This window comes from Pieris rapae, chromosome 24 (genome assembly GCF_905147795.1).
Source record: "Pieris rapae chromosome 24, ilPieRapa1.1, whole genome shotgun sequence".
NCBI lineage: Eukaryota > Metazoa > Arthropoda > Insecta > Lepidoptera > Pieridae > Pieris > Pieris rapae.
This window is the reverse complement of record NC_059532.1, coordinates 4,448,052-4,466,582: the sequence shown is the minus strand read 5'-3', so window position 1 is coordinate 4,466,582 and position 18,531 is coordinate 4,448,052. Positions and strand designations below refer to the sequence as shown.

The 18,531-nt window shown below is 32.3% G+C and overlaps 3 protein-coding genes, 1 long non-coding RNA gene and 1 other non-coding gene across 7 annotated transcripts; 3 read left to right on the top strand and 2 right to left on the bottom strand.

Moving 5' to 3' along the window:
• Window positions 1-209: 209 nt before the first annotated feature.
• Window positions 210-6,191, bottom strand: LOC111000516. Of its 2 annotated transcripts, XM_022269971.2 has the most exons (6): window positions 5,982-6,182; window positions 5,660-5,740; window positions 5,041-5,249; window positions 4,455-4,640; window positions 3,597-3,756; window positions 210-2,260 (listed from the first exon to the last, which is right to left on the bottom strand). In XM_022269971.2, exons 2-6 carry the CDS (start codon window positions 5,738-5,740, stop codon window positions 815-817), a joined length of 2,082 nt encoding a protein of 693 aa, XP_022125663.2. In that variant the 5' UTR covers window positions 5,982-6,182; the 3' UTR covers window positions 210-814. The 2 variants fall into 2 exon arrangements, with proteins under 2 accessions (XP_022125663.2, XP_045489670.1); XM_045633714.1 differs by lacking the exon at window positions 3,597-3,756 and having other exon boundaries at window positions 2,131-2,260; window positions 5,982-6,191.
• A 134-nt stretch (window positions 6,192-6,325) lies between these two features.
• On the top strand, window positions 6,326-8,482 carry LOC111000513. Its single transcript, XR_006751022.1, has 2 exons — window positions 6,326-6,471; window positions 6,553-8,482. It is a non-coding gene; the product is annotated as an uncharacterized LOC111000513 (long non-coding RNA).
• A 133-nt stretch (window positions 8,483-8,615) lies between these two features.
• LOC111000512 (serine hydrolase-like protein) lies at window positions 8,616-12,647 on the bottom strand. The gene is made up of 7 exons (XM_022269968.2): window positions 12,331-12,647; window positions 11,729-11,845; window positions 11,016-11,168; window positions 10,640-10,739; window positions 10,084-10,171; window positions 9,827-9,924; window positions 8,616-8,961 (listed from the first exon to the last, which is right to left on the bottom strand). Exons 1-7 carry the CDS (start codon window positions 12,383-12,385, stop codon window positions 8,667-8,669), a joined length of 906 nt encoding a protein of 301 aa, XP_022125660.2. The 5' UTR covers window positions 12,386-12,647; the 3' UTR covers window positions 8,616-8,666.
• On the top strand, window positions 9,326-9,399 carry Trnai-aau. The gene has a single exon. It is a non-coding gene; the product is annotated as a tRNA-Ile (tRNA).
• Window positions 12,648-14,880: 2,233 nt separating the features above from the next.
• LOC111000519 (tetratricopeptide repeat protein 1) lies at window positions 14,881-18,047 on the top strand. Of its 2 annotated transcripts, none has more exons than XM_022269976.2 (5): window positions 14,881-15,188; window positions 15,444-15,671; window positions 16,481-16,637; window positions 17,253-17,434; window positions 17,937-18,047. In XM_022269976.2, the coding sequence occupies exons 1-5, from the start codon at window positions 15,014-15,016 to the stop codon at window positions 18,032-18,034; spliced, it is 840 nt and encodes a 279-aa protein (XP_022125668.2). In that variant the 5' UTR covers window positions 14,881-15,013; the 3' UTR covers window positions 18,035-18,047. The 2 variants fall into 2 exon arrangements, with proteins under 2 accessions (XP_022125668.2, XP_022125667.2); XM_022269975.2 differs by having other exon boundaries at window positions 14,884-15,188; window positions 15,441-15,671.
• The last annotated feature ends 484 nt before the right edge of the window (window positions 18,048-18,531 follow it).

Here is an 18,531-nt window from a genome sequence, read left to right as displayed (position 1 = left end):
GATATTGTATAATTTAGATACATGTAGCAATAAATAGTTTTGACAGTGTAACGGATTGGAGAGGAGAATGTGAATGAAAGGCTAATTGATTCATTCAATGTCAACGCGCAGCGTCTCGCCCTCTTGATAATTGACATTATTAAGTCGTTTTTTTTTTAATTTAATGTTTGACGTAGAGGAAAGGGGGATTGAGAAATAAAACTAGATCCTATAATTTAATATTTATTATTTAAACATTACAATTAAATCTTCATTAAAATTATAATCATGATTAAAACAACGGAGGCCAAGACACTTTTTGGTTAGCAAAGCCAGCGGAGTAAGTGAATACAATGATAATAATTAACTGTCGCTTATCAAAAATGGTTAAATATAATTCACAAAGAAATAGAGTCTTTTTCTCTATGAATTATAAAAGACAGTAAATTTAATATGGAGACAGTAAATTTACGTCTTGTGGATGATTGCAATTTTCTAGGTATAAGAGACCTTTATGACAAATTTCGGTATACCTAAAAATAGCTTAATCATAGAGAATAGACCATTTTCTACATTTTAATCACGTTTTTATTTAATTATTACATAATTTATTCATTGACATATTTCGCCTATTTTGTTCTGCGCCTTGCCCTGACATATAAACTAATTATAATGACTAGTACGATTTAAAAAGCCATAAAATAATTACAATATTAATTAAATTTTAATTTAAAAAATTGAATTTTTATACGAATCATCTGAAATAGAAATTTCCGGTCATTAATCTGATAAAAAATAATCAATCATAGAAATCCAAAGCAGTTGTTACATTTTATCACGCATCGTCATCATGGCCACTATCTTCTGAAACTTCGCCATTACCAACAAAAACTTCTTCCGCCATCATAACTCTGGCGTTATTTTTCTGTAAAACGGACGCCATTGCCATTCCCGTTCCGAATCTATACTCTATGGGTTTCATACTCTCGTCCATATCTATGGACGCCCTTTTCGCGGGAAAGTTCTTTTTTCTGACAGCTCTATATCTTCTTATGTCATTCAGTAGTTCATTATTGTCTAAATCAAAATCGCTGTCAGACGACGATATGTTTAAATCTTGTTTGTTGACTTTGTAATTAGCTAGGGTGACATTTGCATTTCCTGTTTCCGATTCTACGTCACTTAAATCAGAAAGAACGCTAGAATTGTTATCTTTGATTTCTTTTTTAACCCATTTCGTTACTATAAAACCTTTTTCATCTTTAAAAATTGTTAACAATCTGCTTTTGATATTCAGTTTCGCATTTGCTTCATAGACATTCAGTATTTCACTTTCATTTATATATCGGGAGATCTTTAATCTATATTTTTGTTTGCTCTTTTTAGTTTTTGTTCTTTTTAATTTTAATTTCTTTCGTTCCACTCGCTTTATTTTTGATAAAAAACCTTTACGATCAACGAATTGTAATATATCAATCTGTCTAGGAAATTCTGGTATATTTTGAAGCTGTGGCATTGTTTTAGCTAGAGCCTGTCTTTCTCTTTCTCTCATTAAATCTTCTCTTCCGACTAGTTTTCTTCTTAATTCATTTAGAACTAATTTCGTGGTTTCTTTCTCTTTTTTTCCTGGACCAGTAACAACATCAGCGACCGACGGTAGCGCGTCATCGTCATCTGTTCTGACAAAGTAGAATACTTCATCTCTTATCTCTGGTTCTTTGTCTTCTATTTTCAATATGGCCTCTTCTACGTGTTCTTCGTCCTCTTCCACCGTATGATCTTCTTGGAATTTATTTTGTAGCTTTTTTAATCGAATCTGTGAACTTTGAACTGTTTTCAAACACTTTGTTACATCATCTATAATACTGTCGATATCTTTGTTTAAAGCATCTAAATCTAGATCTTGTTGGTTTGATGCGCACGAGTCTAAGAACATATCTAGGTCATTACATTTATTAAGAGCTAATTTTAGTTCTAAGCTAGTTCTTGCCACACCTGTATGTATATCTGAATAGAACCAAGTTTCTTTGATCGCTGAACCTGGCTTTTTTAACACATTGTCTTTTGTACCGTAGTTTTTTAACAGACGATACATTCGCTCTAGGGATTCAAAATTGTCTTTGAATTCTCTCGTAAGATTTTCTATAAGCACATTGTGAATCCAGTATATTCTTTCATTGTGATTTTTGTATAGTAATAGTGCTTGTGAAGGGATATGATGCGCCAGCGCAATATATTTTAGTAGAGTGGATTGCACGACTAGAAAGGCGTGGTGAAGTTTCTGGAACAAGGACAACCAATTAAAAACATATAAAAATAAAATAAAAATCATGTATTTTAGACCAATCAACAAGTCCATATGTAAATGTTAGTAAATGTAGTGTAATGTTTAGTTTAGTAAAACTTATGACTTATAACTAAAAACTAATTAACTAGTAAAATAATTAAAAACATTTAATTCATTAGTCTACGTTGATTTGAGACACCCGGCATATGGGCATGTTTATGAACCCAGTGTCTCAAAACAGCACATTCAGGCTTATTTGCTATAACCATCAGGATATAACAAAAACTTGTTTAACGAGAGTTCTCACATTCTTCGCTTATTTTGAATGTTTTAGGGCAGTTGTAGTCAGCGAGACTGCGACTTGACGTTGACAGAAAGATTTGACACTAAGGGATTAAAGATAAGATTCAAGGGTCGGGGGACTTTGAAAACCGTGAAAAAAATTGAGATGGAGACAAGTCTCTTTCGTCAAATGTAATTGTTGTGAAGATACAGAGAGACACTATAATTGACGGAATGGCCTGACGCAATTTTCATAGATTTTCTTCCTCTACGACTCTTTATTTTTTCATAGAACATAGGGCAGGAAGAATACCTGATGTTAAATGATACCGCCCCCATGGCCATACACAATAACATACTTTGCTACCGACACTCAAATATTTGCAACAACATCTTAAGCTCCAGTTATGTAAAACACAATTCTCAAATGTAATGTAAAATTTATTACCTATTTGACGATTGACAAGCGCTGTCCACATCTCAAGTGTCAAATCTATGTTGCCATAGACAAGGCATAAACAATAGCTGAACAGTTAAACTTAACAGTATTTTTAAAAAAATATACAAATCCTAGTTAAAACATATCTTAATATATATATTTCTTGTGTGCGTGTGTATGTGACTGAACTCCTCCTAAACGACTGGACCGATTTAGACGAAATTTTTTGTGTGTGTTCAAGGGGATCTGGGAATGGTTTAGATTCATCAATTTTGTCCGCTGGACAATGTTTTTTTAATTTATTAGTTGTTGATTGATTGATTTTGGAATGTTTTACATTGGATCCGACAGACGGCGCTACCATCGCAGTGTCAAATTTTAAACAATATTCGAATTTTAATTTTAGTCTGTCCCGAAATTTAAAAAAAGTTTTGTTATCATTGTGTTATATCGTGTGTGACTATGTGCTGGATCGTTAGATATTGTCATAACATTTGAATAATAATTTTCATCAAAATGGCTTAATAAAAATTGAAATTTTGAAATTAAAGACGTGTAGACAGGACAACGTCTGTCGGATCCGCTAGTTTACAATAAATGCTTATTTACCATTAAATTATCTGTATCGCACTCCACGGCGACATCGCCGCGCAACCATGGCACGTTGCCTAGCAACGCGGACGATGCCCGTGACATTAGCAACAGAAGCTCTTTTTGTTGCTGGTAGAGCATCGCATGGGTTGATTCTATTGCTGAGACGACAGAACCCCTAAATTGGAAAATATTTTTCTTTACTTTTTGATGCCTTAAGCTAATGTGAGCTATTGAAGGCTTTGAGCAGTTTTGGCTAAAGCATGCGACTTTCTTCTCTTAGGTCATAGGTTCGATGTCCAACTGGACTTTCTATGTGTATTTAACAATGAAAACATCGTGAGGAAACCAGCTAAACCCAAAAAGTCGACGGCACCTACTTGCCTATTCGATTCATAAATGATCATGATATAGAATTTTAATTTATTTCTTTTGACATGCCTGTGCTAACAAAACAAATATATAGTTATACTAGCAGACTCGGCCAAGCATTGCTGTGGCTAAGGTTTTGGTTATATTACATAGTAGTAAACTATTCAATGGAAACTGTAGGAGAACTTATGTGAAACGTTGGTACTTTTAACACAGCGCCATCTGTTAAAATTGTATCAAATAATAAACAAATAATTTGCAATAAATTAAAATTGCGACTATAATTTGAGATTTAAACTATCCTATTTCTCAAGTTGGATCGAACCGCACATGGTGTGCGAATTTTATTATAATCGGTTAAGTGGTTAAGGAGTCCATTGAGGACAAACATTGTGACACGAGATTTATATATTTTAAGATATAATACAATATACAAGGGATTTTCAAGACAGGCACGTAGTAGCATTATCTGAATTAATGAAAACTACGAATAAAGATACTTACAACTGTGCATGTAATGCGGCATACTCCCGGCAACAGGCAGTCGCGCGACGCACCAGCGACATATAGTCGCGCATCACCGCGACCAATAGTCGCAAGGCGCCGCGACAATGCGACCGATGCGTCGCACGAATCGCGACCGGAATCAGCGCCAGGGACGCCAATCTCGCGAGAGTCATTTTGTTGAAACTATACAGAGAATTATAATTATACGGATAACTATGTATGTTCGAAATTCTATAGGAATTGGAGGAGGACGAACTGTCTTCAATATGTCAGAACCCAAAATGACTGACACACGTCTTAGCGGGTACTTGACGGTAGTAAAGAATTAGACAGAAGTGACTGCCACGGTAAAGCTATATAAGCATAGCATTTTTTATCAACTTCTATAATTATAATTATTTATTTATGTTTAATTTATGCAGTTTTTTTCTTTCATATAAATTCTACCACTCTAACAGACTCAGACTAACACGCCTATAGACTGTCTCTCTCTAGCTGCTCTTATACTATGTCAGCCCAACATACAAAGAATGAATATAATGTAATTGTATAAGTAGTGTACATATACTAAAAAAGTACTTACTTTCTTGGTGGTGCCAGCAATACACATGCAGCAATAGCTATCAAGGCACCATTTCGCTCCCCTTTCGTAAGCCAACCACCTGCCGTTCCCCCCGCATGGCCCCAGGCTACTTCTGGACAGGGGGCTTCTTGCTCCACTTCAATACTATCCTCACGGAACAGCAAACCACTTTCTAGTATTGTTATTATATTGTCATGACTGTATATGAGCTGGAATTAACAATCATTTATGAGTAAGGTCTAAATTAAATTTGTTTTATCATTATCTTATCATGATCATACGCAGACATGTCAATTTATTCAGAGTCCTCCTTTATTGTTCTATTGTTCTGGAAAAAGTATTTTTTAATCACAATATTAAATTTGGGCATTTATTTTCATGTAATATGTTTTCTGCAGCTTACAGACTAGTGTACGAGATTTATTTACTATTTTTCCTATTACTCATATTATAAATTCAGATGGTGGTTCCATGCTGGTGGACAACTATAATAATTTTAGGTTTGATTAATGAATAAGAATGATAAGATAAATTAATACCAATCCGCTAACTAACTAACTTAACTATAGGCATTAGAAATTACCCTAAAATATATATAGTCTAATTAAATAGTTATTACCATATTTGGTCTAAACTTAATTGCTATCCATTTCTTTGATAAAATTGGAGGTGAGAAGTCTTGCTTTCTAAATAATGCCATCTGAAACACATTTATAAAAAGTTATGTTTGTTTCACTAATATATTGAAACTTGAAAAAAATTACTCTGGCTATCGGAAGAAATATATAGTTATTTTTTCTTCTATTGAATACGTATTTACAACTGTGAATGCTGATAAATAACAAAAACAGAAACATTATTTGTTGTTTCATTATGAAGATTGAATTACGTATCAAATAACCTCTCAAAGGATTCATTATTTTTCTTTATTAAATACACACCTTAAAGTTATTGTTTAGCCTTATCTACGAACTCATGTAGCGTTTATCTTATAAATGCATATCCGATATTTACATATTTGTTATTTAATTTAACATTTATTTGTTTTTATAGAATTCCTGTGAAACACAGCTGAACTTGAAGACATCGCCGATTGACAGTTAGCAAATAGCAAAAAATCGAAGCAACGATTTAGCTCAGCTGATTTTTGACATTCCAATTTGACAATACCCAACGAAAGTAAGTGGTTACACTACTTGACGTACTTGAGTAACGCTAATACCTATTGAAATTTCCAACTTCTGTTGTCATTTGTCAATTGTCAGTTTTTGAGTGACTGTTTATGGATATTTGTTTAAAGTTGTTATTATTTTTTTATTTCTAATTAACATTTTAACTGTAAACCTTAAATCTTTCTAGAGATCTTCTTGAATGGTTTTCATATGATTGTATAAACGTTAATAGTTAAATTTATATTCTTCAGAAACATAGGTAACGGTGTCAAACGCGTAATTTAAAAAAAAATGTTTTTGTATGGATAAAGAATGTATAAAGTCACTATATATTTTACAGATTTTAATTTCCAAGAATAAAATGGAACAATCTATGATTTATTTACCTGAGGCTATGCGAAAAACAGTTGTTCCAATATTTAATAGAGGTGAAATGGCAAAATGCTTTGTACATGTTTGTCACATAGAATCACCTAGTAACTTTTTCATAAGATTAGAAGAAAATACGAGATTTGTTAATGAACTCAACAATATTCCACGAAATAAACTTATAGCCCCAGTATCACTAGATGTGGGGGCTGTGGTTTTGTATGAGTCTGAAAAATTTGATGGAAAACTAACTAGAGGAAAAATTTTAGCTCCTGTTCAAGTTTTGGGAGAAAAAAAATATATGATTCAGGCAATAGATGTTGGAACAACAGACAGTGCAATTAGTTCTGAAAAAATATGGGCCTGTGGTATAGAATTCCCTCCATTTGCATTTCCATGTAGATTAGATGCATGTAAAGCATTAAATGGGGATAATTGGAATGAAGCCAGTATTAATGGTTTTAAGTCCCTTGTGCCTTCACAAGGTACACTTCAAATGACTTATGTTACCACTGTTGAAGACCATTTGGTAGTTAATTTTCTTGCAGGGCATAGTATGGTGAGCGAGTTGATGATAATGTGTGGTTGGGCACAAATGATACCTTCTTTTGGTACAAGGGAATAATTTAATGTGAGATTAGTTTTTATTATTGATTTGTCATTGTTAGTAAGAGTAGAGACATTCTTGTTTTGCTTTTGCATTATAACAGAACTGATTATGTTATTATAAAAAGGTTTGTGTGTAATACCATTAGTATAAGTATTAAATCTTTAATACATCTCTTTTTCTAATAGGGGATAAAACGAGGCTCGAAAGGGCAGCTAATGCAGCCCATGGACATCCATTTTTAGTGGTTAACTAATATATTACTTCTAACTATATAATTTCATTAATATTAGTAAAAATTACACAATTGTTTTTCACTTTAGTTCAGTAGTACAGACTTTATTTGGAAAGCAATTGATTTTGGTTAATCTGGGGTGAGATAATTTCAATTGGCACAAAGATACCTGCAGCACCAGGTTGAAACTTAAACAAAATGAATTGCAAAGCTTCACATAAAATGGGGTTATTATATAAATATAAACTTGTGCTAAAAATTTACTGAGAAGACTGCCCAACATGGACATTGATTTATAAAAATATTTAGAAAATTAATGTAGCCTATATTATTCATATTAATGTAGGACTAACTCATTCGTGGTAAACTGGTGCGCATCTAACTATCATATATGTTTTTCATACTACTAGATGTTATACGCATATAACATCTAGTAGTATGAAAAACATTTGTATAAATAAAGGTAAAGAAAAAAAGCCAAAAAAAAAAACAACATTATAAAATTGTTTTCTTTCACCAACAGCTAAAATAAAAAATAAATGCACTTTACACAACATAGATTATACAAAATTATATTACAAATACAAAGGATTATCCATCATCACTATCATATCACGTAATTACATTACTGTAATAGGTACTCTAAATATGGTCCCAAGTGTCATTGTTTGAACTAAAAAATCTAAGTTTATTCCAAATCCCCAAATCTTAATCACAAGTTAAAAATATAGTTCACTTGGCGATAAAAATTAAACCAACTTCAAATAGGTACCTAAATTATGTCTGCTTAAGAATTGTGAGACCTCAAAACTACCCATTTTGGTGAAGCCTCAACTGTTTTGACTGGGTTGCCAGTTTGCCACCTGTACTTTATAATAAATTATTGTATGTCATTTATGGTAATGGTCCTCTATACTTTATAGGTACATGAAAATAATTTATTTCTTGTGATGTGATATTATTTCTCAATTTATCGATTGGCTCGTCGAGATACTACGTTAATACATACTGCATAAAGCAATAAACAATTTTATTTATACCATGCACTTTTTTCTTAGTTCTTAAACAAAAGTGGCAAGTGGCAACCCTAGTTTTGACTGACAGAAACCAAATAACCTAATTATAATTAATTTATAATATAGATATTAAACAATAACAGGTTTTCTTTAACTTTAAATTGATTTTTATCGAATAAAAAGCAAGATTATTTATTAAAAATATTAAAAACATTTACTTATTGCAACTATAATTTAGCTTTAAAACCACCCATCAAAAACTCAGTAACATAATCTGCCACACACTCCGGATTATTATAATGCACATCATGCGAACCCTTCACAATTTTAATCCGACAATTGCCGTTCGGATACGCCTTTTCGTCCAGCAAAAATGGCGTCAGCTTATAGAACCCTGAGTCGATTGTGTCTTGAGCTACAATAGACAAGGTTGGAGTTTTGACGCTTGTCAAAACATCCTTGTAGTGTTCGGGCGTGAATGGTGGCGTTTGTAGAACTTTTAACCTACGATCGTAGGTGTATCTGAAAAATAAAATAATTAATTCGAGTTTGTGTTTGTTAAAAGTGGCGGGTTTAGCAGCCCGAGATTGTCAATTGTCATGTCATAGATTAAAAATAATCTATGACGTGACAATTTTAGAGCCGGCACAGACTTCACAGCCACAACACAGCTAACAACTAATGCACAAACCTTGTTAGAGCCAAAAAAAAAAGTATACCGTGAAATGATATGGAGGAACATAAGTAGTGACTTACACTAGAAATTCATTTTTTATTGTTTTGTGTAATATATCAAAATTAATTTAAAATAAGTAATGGGCTCCAACACATGTTAGGTAAAAAAAATAAAAAAATAACGTTATAAAATTTCGAACTAACTTTCATTGGCCCATTAGCTCAGTTGGTTAGAGCGTCGTGCTAATAACGCGAAGGTCGCGGGTTCGATCCCCTCATGGGCCACAACATTTGTTTTTTTTTTTTAATTTAAATACACTAAATTATAAACATTTACCAATCATAACGTATTTTAATGTTGAAATTCCTGATCCTTAATCTACTTTAATACTTAAAATATAGATTATCCAATCAATGCCTAATTAAACTTAGATAAAAAAATAGTAGAACTACATTGCTCTTGAAACATTGATTTGGCGCGCAATTTCTTTATTCTACACCATATTTTAATTTAGGCGCCAAAAATATTGATTTGCTAGTTTGAACATTGACTTATTTTACTTCAAACTTGCATAAAGTTAAATCAATATATAAGGGGGGAAATGTCCAAAAATTGGGTGACGTAATACTTGAACGCTCCATATGGGTACAAAATAGTACATAAATATTAAAACACAAGTGTTATATATATAAATTATTATTTATTACTTACCTTATGAATCCATCACCAGCAGGTATAGAAGTTCTTTCTAATGTCTCCTTCGCACGTTCCTCTGACAAATGGCGGCGTTTCATACAACTCTGTAGAGCCTAAAATTTTATACAATTTAACCATGTACTCAATAAAGCCTTTCTTTATTTATATTTTTAGCATTATAGTTTATACTTATAAACCAAATGTTCCTACACTCATCCATTGTCATATAAACAAAAGGTCGACCATACTTAAATTTAAGTCAATATACCTACCTCATCCTTAGACACCTTTTTAGTTTTTTCAATATCCATGTTATATTCCTCAAAGTTTTTAAAAAAATCACCAAAAGTTTTTTGATACCTAAAAACAGTTAATAAAACAATAAAAGAAGAAAGAAAAGAGTTTGACATATTTGACAGCAGTCAAGACGAAATCATGACTTGGAAATTCGTCAGGTAGAATTCATTGAGTCGAGATATAGCGTTCAGTAAGACTGTCATAAGTCAAAATACTATGCGTGGCACATGAAAGTCAAACTTAGCTGTAAGTATGACTTCTGTTTGTCAGTTTTTATAAAAGAAATATCATAGCAACAATTTGAAACTCAGTCCCATAAAGACAAAAATAATAATTAACTTAGAAAGAGGTGTCTCGGCTCCAAGTTGGAGTTTCTTTTCAATATATTATCTGAAGAAATCTGACTGTAATACTTTGATGTATATTCAAATCGTTCCAGTAGTTTCAGTTAAGTATAGTTAAGACCCAATGTTACTTTATAAATATGCAGTATTTTTATACTTAAAGCTAATATAAAGTTTATATTGTTACCAGCTGTGAAAATTTCCTGGGGTCACCATCCTATGTAATGCCGGATCAAATTCTATAATCTTTGTTAATTTTCCTGGATAACATAAGTTGTACATTTTCACTGGAAGAAAATGGTTTTATAAGTCACCAAATCAACATATTTGTAGCAGTACCTTGCTGACATAATAATTTTAATTACATAGTTGTCTAGTTATTAAGTTTTAAGAAACTTAATAAGTGATATATATATACATTCTGCTAAAGAATAAATCATTAACAAATTTGGTTCAGTGGTTCTTATGATAGATATCCACGGATATATGGAGGCAACAAGGAAACTAAGTAAGCAATGTTGATAGATTTATGAAGTTACTTTAATTACTTTTGTTGAACTTACCGACAGATGTACCAAATGAATGAGCTATACTAATAAAGTTTTCCCATCTGAAGTGGTTCACTACAACATGTACAGCATACACAAAATCATATAGTGTTAGAACCATGCCCCGTGGGAATGGGTCTGATTTGCCATTACCTGGCAACTCTATACCTGGAAGATATATAAAACTATGTTACCATTATATATATCTATCTGTTTTTGTAATTGGTAAATAAATATAAACATATTAATTTGCTTCGATATCTATTTTCAAATCAAGGGTGTAGAATAGATGAGAAGCGCTTGCCACAAACTCTCTGTCATTCTTTTTAATTGCCAAGTTTTCTATTTAAGAAAATGTTTGTTAAGAGCTGCAACCATTACACTATGGTCTACATGTAATCTTTAAGTAATTATTAATAAAACAACATAATAAAGATTTTTTCTCTATCAGTGGATCTCCAAAAGGCATGGTGAAATAGGAGCATCCACTTATATTCTAATGGGAATAATGTGCCGCTGGTGATAGTTTGGCTTACATTTATTCAAAATAAGCAAACAGACCACCTGACCTGTTTACTATTGACCTGTTTGGCTTCTATAATACCATGACCACTAGAAGTATCTTAGAAGGCAGCTGTCACACCCAACAACAAAATAGATTTCAGGGCTGGTATAGCTGTCTTTTATGGTTATCCAATTACATTTATGTTTTTGTTAATATTATTTACCTATATAATAAAACTTCTGTGGTAACAGTCTGATAAGTGGCCTGAAACATGCAGCAGAGTCAATTGATCCATGGCACAACAGTACAGGTGGATCATAGCAGTTTCCCCATGCAATAACTGAAACGATAATTTGAGTATTAAGTAATATGCGGAATCCTTTCTATTTCATTCTCTATATTAAAAATACCAATAACTATGGAAAGATATTGAAAAGAAAGAAAAAGGTAGTAATCAAATTAATATTGAAATAGATGCAGAAATATTTTCTGCATGTCTACCAATGGGGCTACAATCCTTGATCTTGACAATAAACTTCTTTCTTAATAAACCATGCTGGTGATTAGTGTTATACAGAAACGAGATTAGAGTTAGAGTTTTTTTGCGATAATCTTGAACATATGGGACACCTATCTCAAGTGAACACAAACCTTTATCTTATGTCGTAAAATATTTAAGTCAATATGAGATTAAAAATGCACCAGATAAGTTTTGATATATGTATTGAGTTTAAGATAAATACTTTAGTCACTGTAATTTTACGGACTTTGTACCCGGAAAATAAAATGATTAAATAAAAAATTCTAGATTTTATGTGTACTCACTGCTTATTCTTCCCCAGGGTGCTTCAATAAACCATTCTTTTTCCAACAATGCCATAATTTTCGCTTCAAAGACACAACTATTCAAGTTTGTAAGAACTTTCGGCACAAAAAATTTATAGTATCCTATTAAACAATGCTAAACGAAATCCTTGGAAAGAATAATGTTTTCGAGGTTTTATAAAACTTTAAATTACTATTGAATTTATTAATACTTATCCATATATTATTTATGCTTTGTAATACTGTATGCAAAACAATTTTCAAATTACAATAAATAAAGTACGTATGTACAGTAAAATAACTTGTAACTTGTAAGCTAAAAGTACAAACTACAAAATGCAAACTTAAGTAGTGTTGGACGTCGGACGATTCAATTCAATCCTTTATCGGTTTCCCGACCGAATCGAATAGTCAGCTGAAGACAATAGACATTCGATTAGATGATAAATTTAAATAATCAATAACCACACCAAATGGTTCTAATCTTAAATGCCAATGATGAATTTGGCACATTAGTTTTAAAATTCAAAGTAAAAATGCCAAAGTTAAAATCAATTATGTTTAATTTTACTATTATAATCTAGTGACATTAAAAAAATGATTAAAAAATCCTTCAATGTCGAAAGGAAACGGTACGTTTTTTCACAATGCAAAGAAATGTATCTGTGAAAGGGATGCTGTGATTTTAACATATTACAAGATAAAAGGTTTAAACAGAGTGACGTTAAATATCATTTCTTATGACCATAAGGTACGCAACTATCGCATTAGCTTTAAGCTTTAAAGGTAGTTACATAGTTTAATACTATAAATTATGGGTTAATGATTGTGTCGTACGTGAGAAAATATTAGTTTCAACTTAATATTACTTTATGTTGTTAACTCGTATTAACGTATCGCAGTAATCATGGTTATTTGTTTGAAAAAAGCGCCCCTCGTTACATTTCAAAATAAAATATTTAAGTATTTAAATTGTAGGTACTTTAAAAACAAAGGAACCTTATCAAGTCTTAAGTACGAATATTTAAATTTACACCGAAGAATCGAAGTTAATAAACGAAAAGCGTTGAGAACACAGTAAGAGAAAAGAATAAGTTAAGACAAAAATAAATAAATTATAAATAAATTTACGGGTAAGGGAGAATTCGTAATTCGCGCACACGGTTTCATGTTCGAGAGTTCTAAATTCTAATCGCACTGTCCGCTGGTCGCGTTGCCACTGGCTCCACCCACTGCGCCCGTGTCGTCACACATAGCGGTAAATCACCGAACAACTTAAAGGCTTATTACACCACGCGATATTCAGACAGTCTTACTGAGATTCAGCCTAGTGTAATAAGAGTTAGCCAGTTAGCCTGTCTAATTAGACCGACCGAATGGGTTCGGCGGTGCTTACTGGCTTACTTGCTGAATATCGTGTAGTGTAATAAGACTTAGCACGCTAAATCATTCAGTCAGCGCGCGGCAGTCGCAGAGCAAAGACGTTTGTTAATGTTTGTTTTCTGTGGCCGCGTGCACCATGGAGTGTTCGCAAGAAAACTAAGTACTTTGGAATGTTTTTTATTTTTTATAGATAAAGTTAGCCAACGCTCGACACACTGATACATTGGTAAAAACAAACATGAATCTTAAATTTAGAAAGAAGGTTCGGACAATCAATCTTATTATAGAATATCTTAGCTGCAAACGATGTGTCAATAAATTTAAATAAATTTTCTGCGATTCTCTAATGACAACATACTAAAGTGTGCCAGCCTGGTTCTGTTCTTGATTTGTACCGAGACATGCCATTTTTATTGCCATATTGAATGTATGGAGTATCTATTAAATTACATATAATAATATAAATTAGTAATATAACATTTTAATAGTCATTCAAACTCGGCAGCTCCTACTCTAAGGTAGTTTCTTAAGTCACATGGCGACATCCGTCACCGACTACGTACGCTTTGCAAATGAGTAAAAATGAGTTAGCATGCGGTATTCAGTCTAGTGTAATAGCGAGCTTGCTAATTAGATTTTAAGACAGTCTTACTAAGTCAGTCTGAATATCGCATAGTGTAATAAGCCTCTTAAAGTCGTTAAGTAAAGTATAATAGTGATGACAAATAAAAAGTATGTTTTATTTGTCATCACTATTATATTCATTTGTAGATAAATAAATATTAAAAGTAAAATTTTAGTAAGGTGCTTAAGGTTAATATTAAATTTTAATAGTAAAATTTGGTGTGTTTGTCTAAAATATCGATTTGGAATTAAAGGCTAAATTAAAACAAGCTTGGCATGCTCATCACTGTAAGAATGTACTTCACACCAGCCCTTCATTTGTATTCAACAACTATTGATATTATAATTGGTAATTTAATGCGACTTTATGGGGCTAATATTAAGTCCATGAACCATTACGATTTACAAAATCAGATAGCTACATCCCTACACAGTGACAGATTTAATTATATAGTTATTCTTTGACAATTGATATATATATATGTCATTTAAATTTCCGCTGTCACCGTGGTCTGTGCTATTTTTATAAATAAAAAAATCATTGCCTATCCAGTATCCTTGTTAAAATTTGTGTTAATTAAACTTAAACTTATATTGTGATTGTATTTAAATTTGAAAAGGAAATACTATAATAAAAAAGGATTACTTTTAAATTAATTACACATTTTTCTTTGCAATGTCTGAAAGGTTAAAAAATAACGATTTATCAAATGAAGCAGTGATTGAAGATTTAACAAAGAATTTGAATTTTTCACTACGACCAAATGATGTTGATGATAATAATACCATAAATCCAGGATCAAATACTGATGGTCAGAATGCAAAAGGTGACAGAAATGAAAATAATGAAGGTAAATTGAACGTCTTCACTCAAATAGAAATGGTATTGTTGTTTTGGAAAATAAGAATAAGTTTTTTTAAGTGATATTCATTCTTTAACAAAGTTGCTAGTGAGGTTTTATAAAATTGGTTTGTCATGAGTAAAAGTCCTATTGACCTGGAGGCAAAGATAGCTTCAACATGATATCCTAGTTATATCAAATAATATAAACATATATACATATACATATATAGATATCTAAATATAAAACTTTCTTCTTCAGCAGAATTCTCAGATATTCCATTAGATGAGCCTGTAAATTCTAAAAACATTCAAAGTGAAAATGAAGACAGTGACACAGATGTTGATGAACTCTCATTAAAAGATGCAGAAATGGATCTTACAGATGATCAAAAGGAAGAGAGGAGAGTTATTGCTGAAGAGCTGAAGGTTGCGGGCAATGCTGCTTACAAAGTTGAAGACTATGACAGGAGTATAGAAAAATATACTGAAGGTAAATTTGTGAGATGCTTTTATTCTTTGTGTAATGCATTGTGCAGGGTTTTAGTGACTTACAACTTTTAGTTAATGAAATGGTAAACTATAGACACTTTAGTCATTATATGTCAAAGTTATTTTAGTTTTTGCAGGTAATACACATTGTTTGTTAATAACTAAACTATGTAAGAATGACTCATATCTTCTCATGGTACTTAAATATGTAAGACAAATTTCTTTACTTTCATGAAGTGATTCGTACCATTTTTTATCAACATGAATGTTACCGTTTGTATGCATGATGCCAACAGTCCAGTTTATTGCAATCTAGAATAATAAAGCAACAAAAGTATGTGCACAGCTGCTCAGTTGTTACTAATTTTGCAACTTAAAAAGTACTTAATTGGTGTTGTTATTGAGAGTGGTTGTAATGCTATTAAGAGTGTATCAGTGTATGGAAGACAAGCAAAACCAACCAAAGCAAATTTATATAAATAATTAATTAATCAAATATTCTATAATTAAAAGTATTGATTTTTGTAGTCATTTCCAGTTGTACGGTTTACAACTGTGCAGATATTTGCAATGTAATTGACACCATGCAATACAAGCAATGCAATACGAGTTAGTTCACATTCAGACGTCATACCGGGAGCGACTTTTATCCCAGTCTCATCTTACCCTACTAGTTTAAATAAATAATTATCGCTTTAAATATCTTTATAATTTATCCCACTCGGAAATATAACACCAGTTAATAATGTGTCTGCCTGTTTAGTACTATCTTGAAGTGTATGTGTATTTCTGAATTTTTATATATTTCAGGTTTACGGATTTGTCCATTAAAATTCCCAGAAATGCGTGGAATATTATACTGTAATAGGGGTGCGGCCAAAATAAAATTGGAAAATCACAAAAAGGCAATAATAGACTTTACCAAAGCAATTGAATTAAAAGAAAATTACTTGAAGGCATATTTAAGGTACAGCAATTGTATTATTAGTAGTGGGTCAAGTTTTGATTTTGATTTCTACGTTTTCTTTATCAATGCTTTCATCCCTGTATTTATTTATTGAGAGAAGAGCTTACAGCTATACAAGATAAAAGGAAAAAATAAGTTAAACATAAACTACAGATAATCAACAATCATAACCAGTATAGTCTCTTAGTACTAAGCCTTAGGTTAACAGCGTTCTCCAGTTTTCCGTTGGAACTTTCCTACCATGCCCCACAGTAGAAATAGCTACACAATGTTGTGTGGAACCCCAACTTATATATACATATTTGGCAATTAATTGGTGGAGTTTTAGTCTTTCCCGGTGTAGGCGGTTTTTTTTACCGTTCTTCAATTGCACTCTTCATTTCTGAAGGTGGTGTTAGTGGCGGCGGTAGTACCACTTTCAGTCGCCACTCGCAGGTTAAGAAAAGTATGTGGCCTTGTATTGGGTTTTGACATACGAGTCATTTTGTGCTATATTGGCGCTTCTTTGTTCGTTTTCTTTTCCCCTATTATGTCACAGACTACAGTTAGAACTACAGCTATCGATGTTAGTGTTCACAGCAAATTACTTATAGCAGTGTTTTTATTCTATATCAGACGAGCCATATCATATGAAGCCACGGATAAATTGGACGAAAGTTTGGAGGATTATAAGAAGGTGATAGAATTGGATCCCTCAAACGCGACTGCTAAAAGCGCGTTGGATCGATTACCGCCCATGATAGAAAAGAGGAATGAAGAATTGAAAACAGAGGTGATGGGAAAACTGAAGGATTTGGGTGAGTATGCGATACGCGGTGAAATTAGCGGGTTTGTGTGTAAAAAGGCTGGCAACGCACTTGCTACGGCAACGGCACAATAGCAAGTTCTATCTCTCAATTTCCCTAGATTCTGGATCCTGGATTCCTAGAATGGCGCAGAACAAAATTTTATTACTGGAAATGTGATAGCGGTTTGTGGGTTATCACAAATTGATATTGAAAATTGCAGTCTGTCTACGTTTCTGCTCGTTTCCATTCTGTCCTATGGGTAGTAGGCTCATCTGATGTTAAGTAATACCGCCCATGCATACTCAGTGCGAGAAGGCTCGCGAGTGCGTTGTCGGATTTAATAATAATAATAAATAAAATAAATATCTCTTTTTTTGAAATAGCCTAAGTCAGCTTGTTCAATATAGTCCTGGTTCGCGGCAAAAAGAAAACATATTTTTTTAAATCGAATTTTTTATCTATACAAACGATCAAATATCTCGACCATAGATTATATTAACTTTGTTTACAGGTAATATGATATTGCGACCTTTCGGCCTATCCACGGAAAACTTCAAGCTAGAACAGGATCCCGAATCTAAAGGATATAAAATTAATTTTAAGCAATAAATTGTATATTGTATGAGGTCTTTTATTTTTTTAAATATGTCTCATACATTGTTTAAATAATTAATGTACTATGTTTAGCCAATTGATGTCGCTGTGGTTCTTTGTGTGTTTTTTATAATTTGTTCAAGGTGTTTTTAATAAATTAGCCTCGGAAAAAGAATCGGTTATTCATTTGTTAAAAAATCTCAGATTGTTGTCATAGACGAATATTTTTATATGACCATAGTAAATAGTAGTAATATTAAAAATAACTCGCCACTTGGGGACTACCGCGGTTGCTTGCTAATTGCAGAGTTTCTTTTAATCTTATTATTTAAGTAAATCGTTTATATAATAGTAGTAGTAATATTCTTCTTCTTTTCCGGTACACTCTTGACAGAGCGGTGGTGATCGCTATGTAGTAGTGGTAATAGAAGCGGCAGATGTGATGCGCTTCACAAGGTTCCACCATCGTTGCCTATTCATGGTCATCCAACTGCATTGATCAATCCAACGCT

Bases quoted from the DNA above. Each gene is read 5' to 3' on its own strand.
- LOC111000512 (XM_022269968.2), bottom strand. From the start codon at position 12,385: ATGGCATTGTTGGAAAAAGAATGGTTTATTGAAGCACCCTGGGGAAGA. The intron at 11,169-11,728 runs GTAAATAATATT...TATATCTTCCAG, and splicing joins ACAGAAGTTTTATTATATAG to GTATAGAGTTGCCAGGTAAT. The intron at 10,172-10,639 runs GTAACAATATAA...AACTGTTTTTAG, and splicing joins CCAGGAAATTTTCACAGCTG to GTATCAAAAAACTTTTGGTG.
- LOC111000519 (XM_022269975.2), top strand. From the start codon at position 15,014: ATGTCTGAAAGGTTAAAAAATAACGATTTATCAAATGAAGCAGTGATT. The intron at 15,189-15,440 runs GTAAATTGAACG...TTTCTTCTTCAG, and splicing joins CAGAAATGAAAATAATGAAG to CAGAATTCTCAGATATTCCA. The intron at 16,638-17,252 runs GTACAGCAATTG...ATTCTATATCAG, and splicing joins TACTTGAAGGCATATTTAAG to ACGAGCCATATCATATGAAG.
- LOC111000516 (XM_022269971.2), bottom strand. From the start codon at position 5,740: ATGGCATTATTTAGAAAGCAAGACTTCTCACCTCCAATTTTATCAAAG. The intron at 4,641-5,040 runs GTAAGTACTTTT...TTCTCTGTATAG, and splicing joins TTGCTGGCACCACCAAGAAA to TTTCAACAAAATGACTCTCG. The intron at 3,757-4,454 runs GTAAGTATCTTT...TTTCCAATTTAG, and splicing joins GCCGCATTACATGCACAGTT to GGGTTCTGTCGTCTCAGCAA.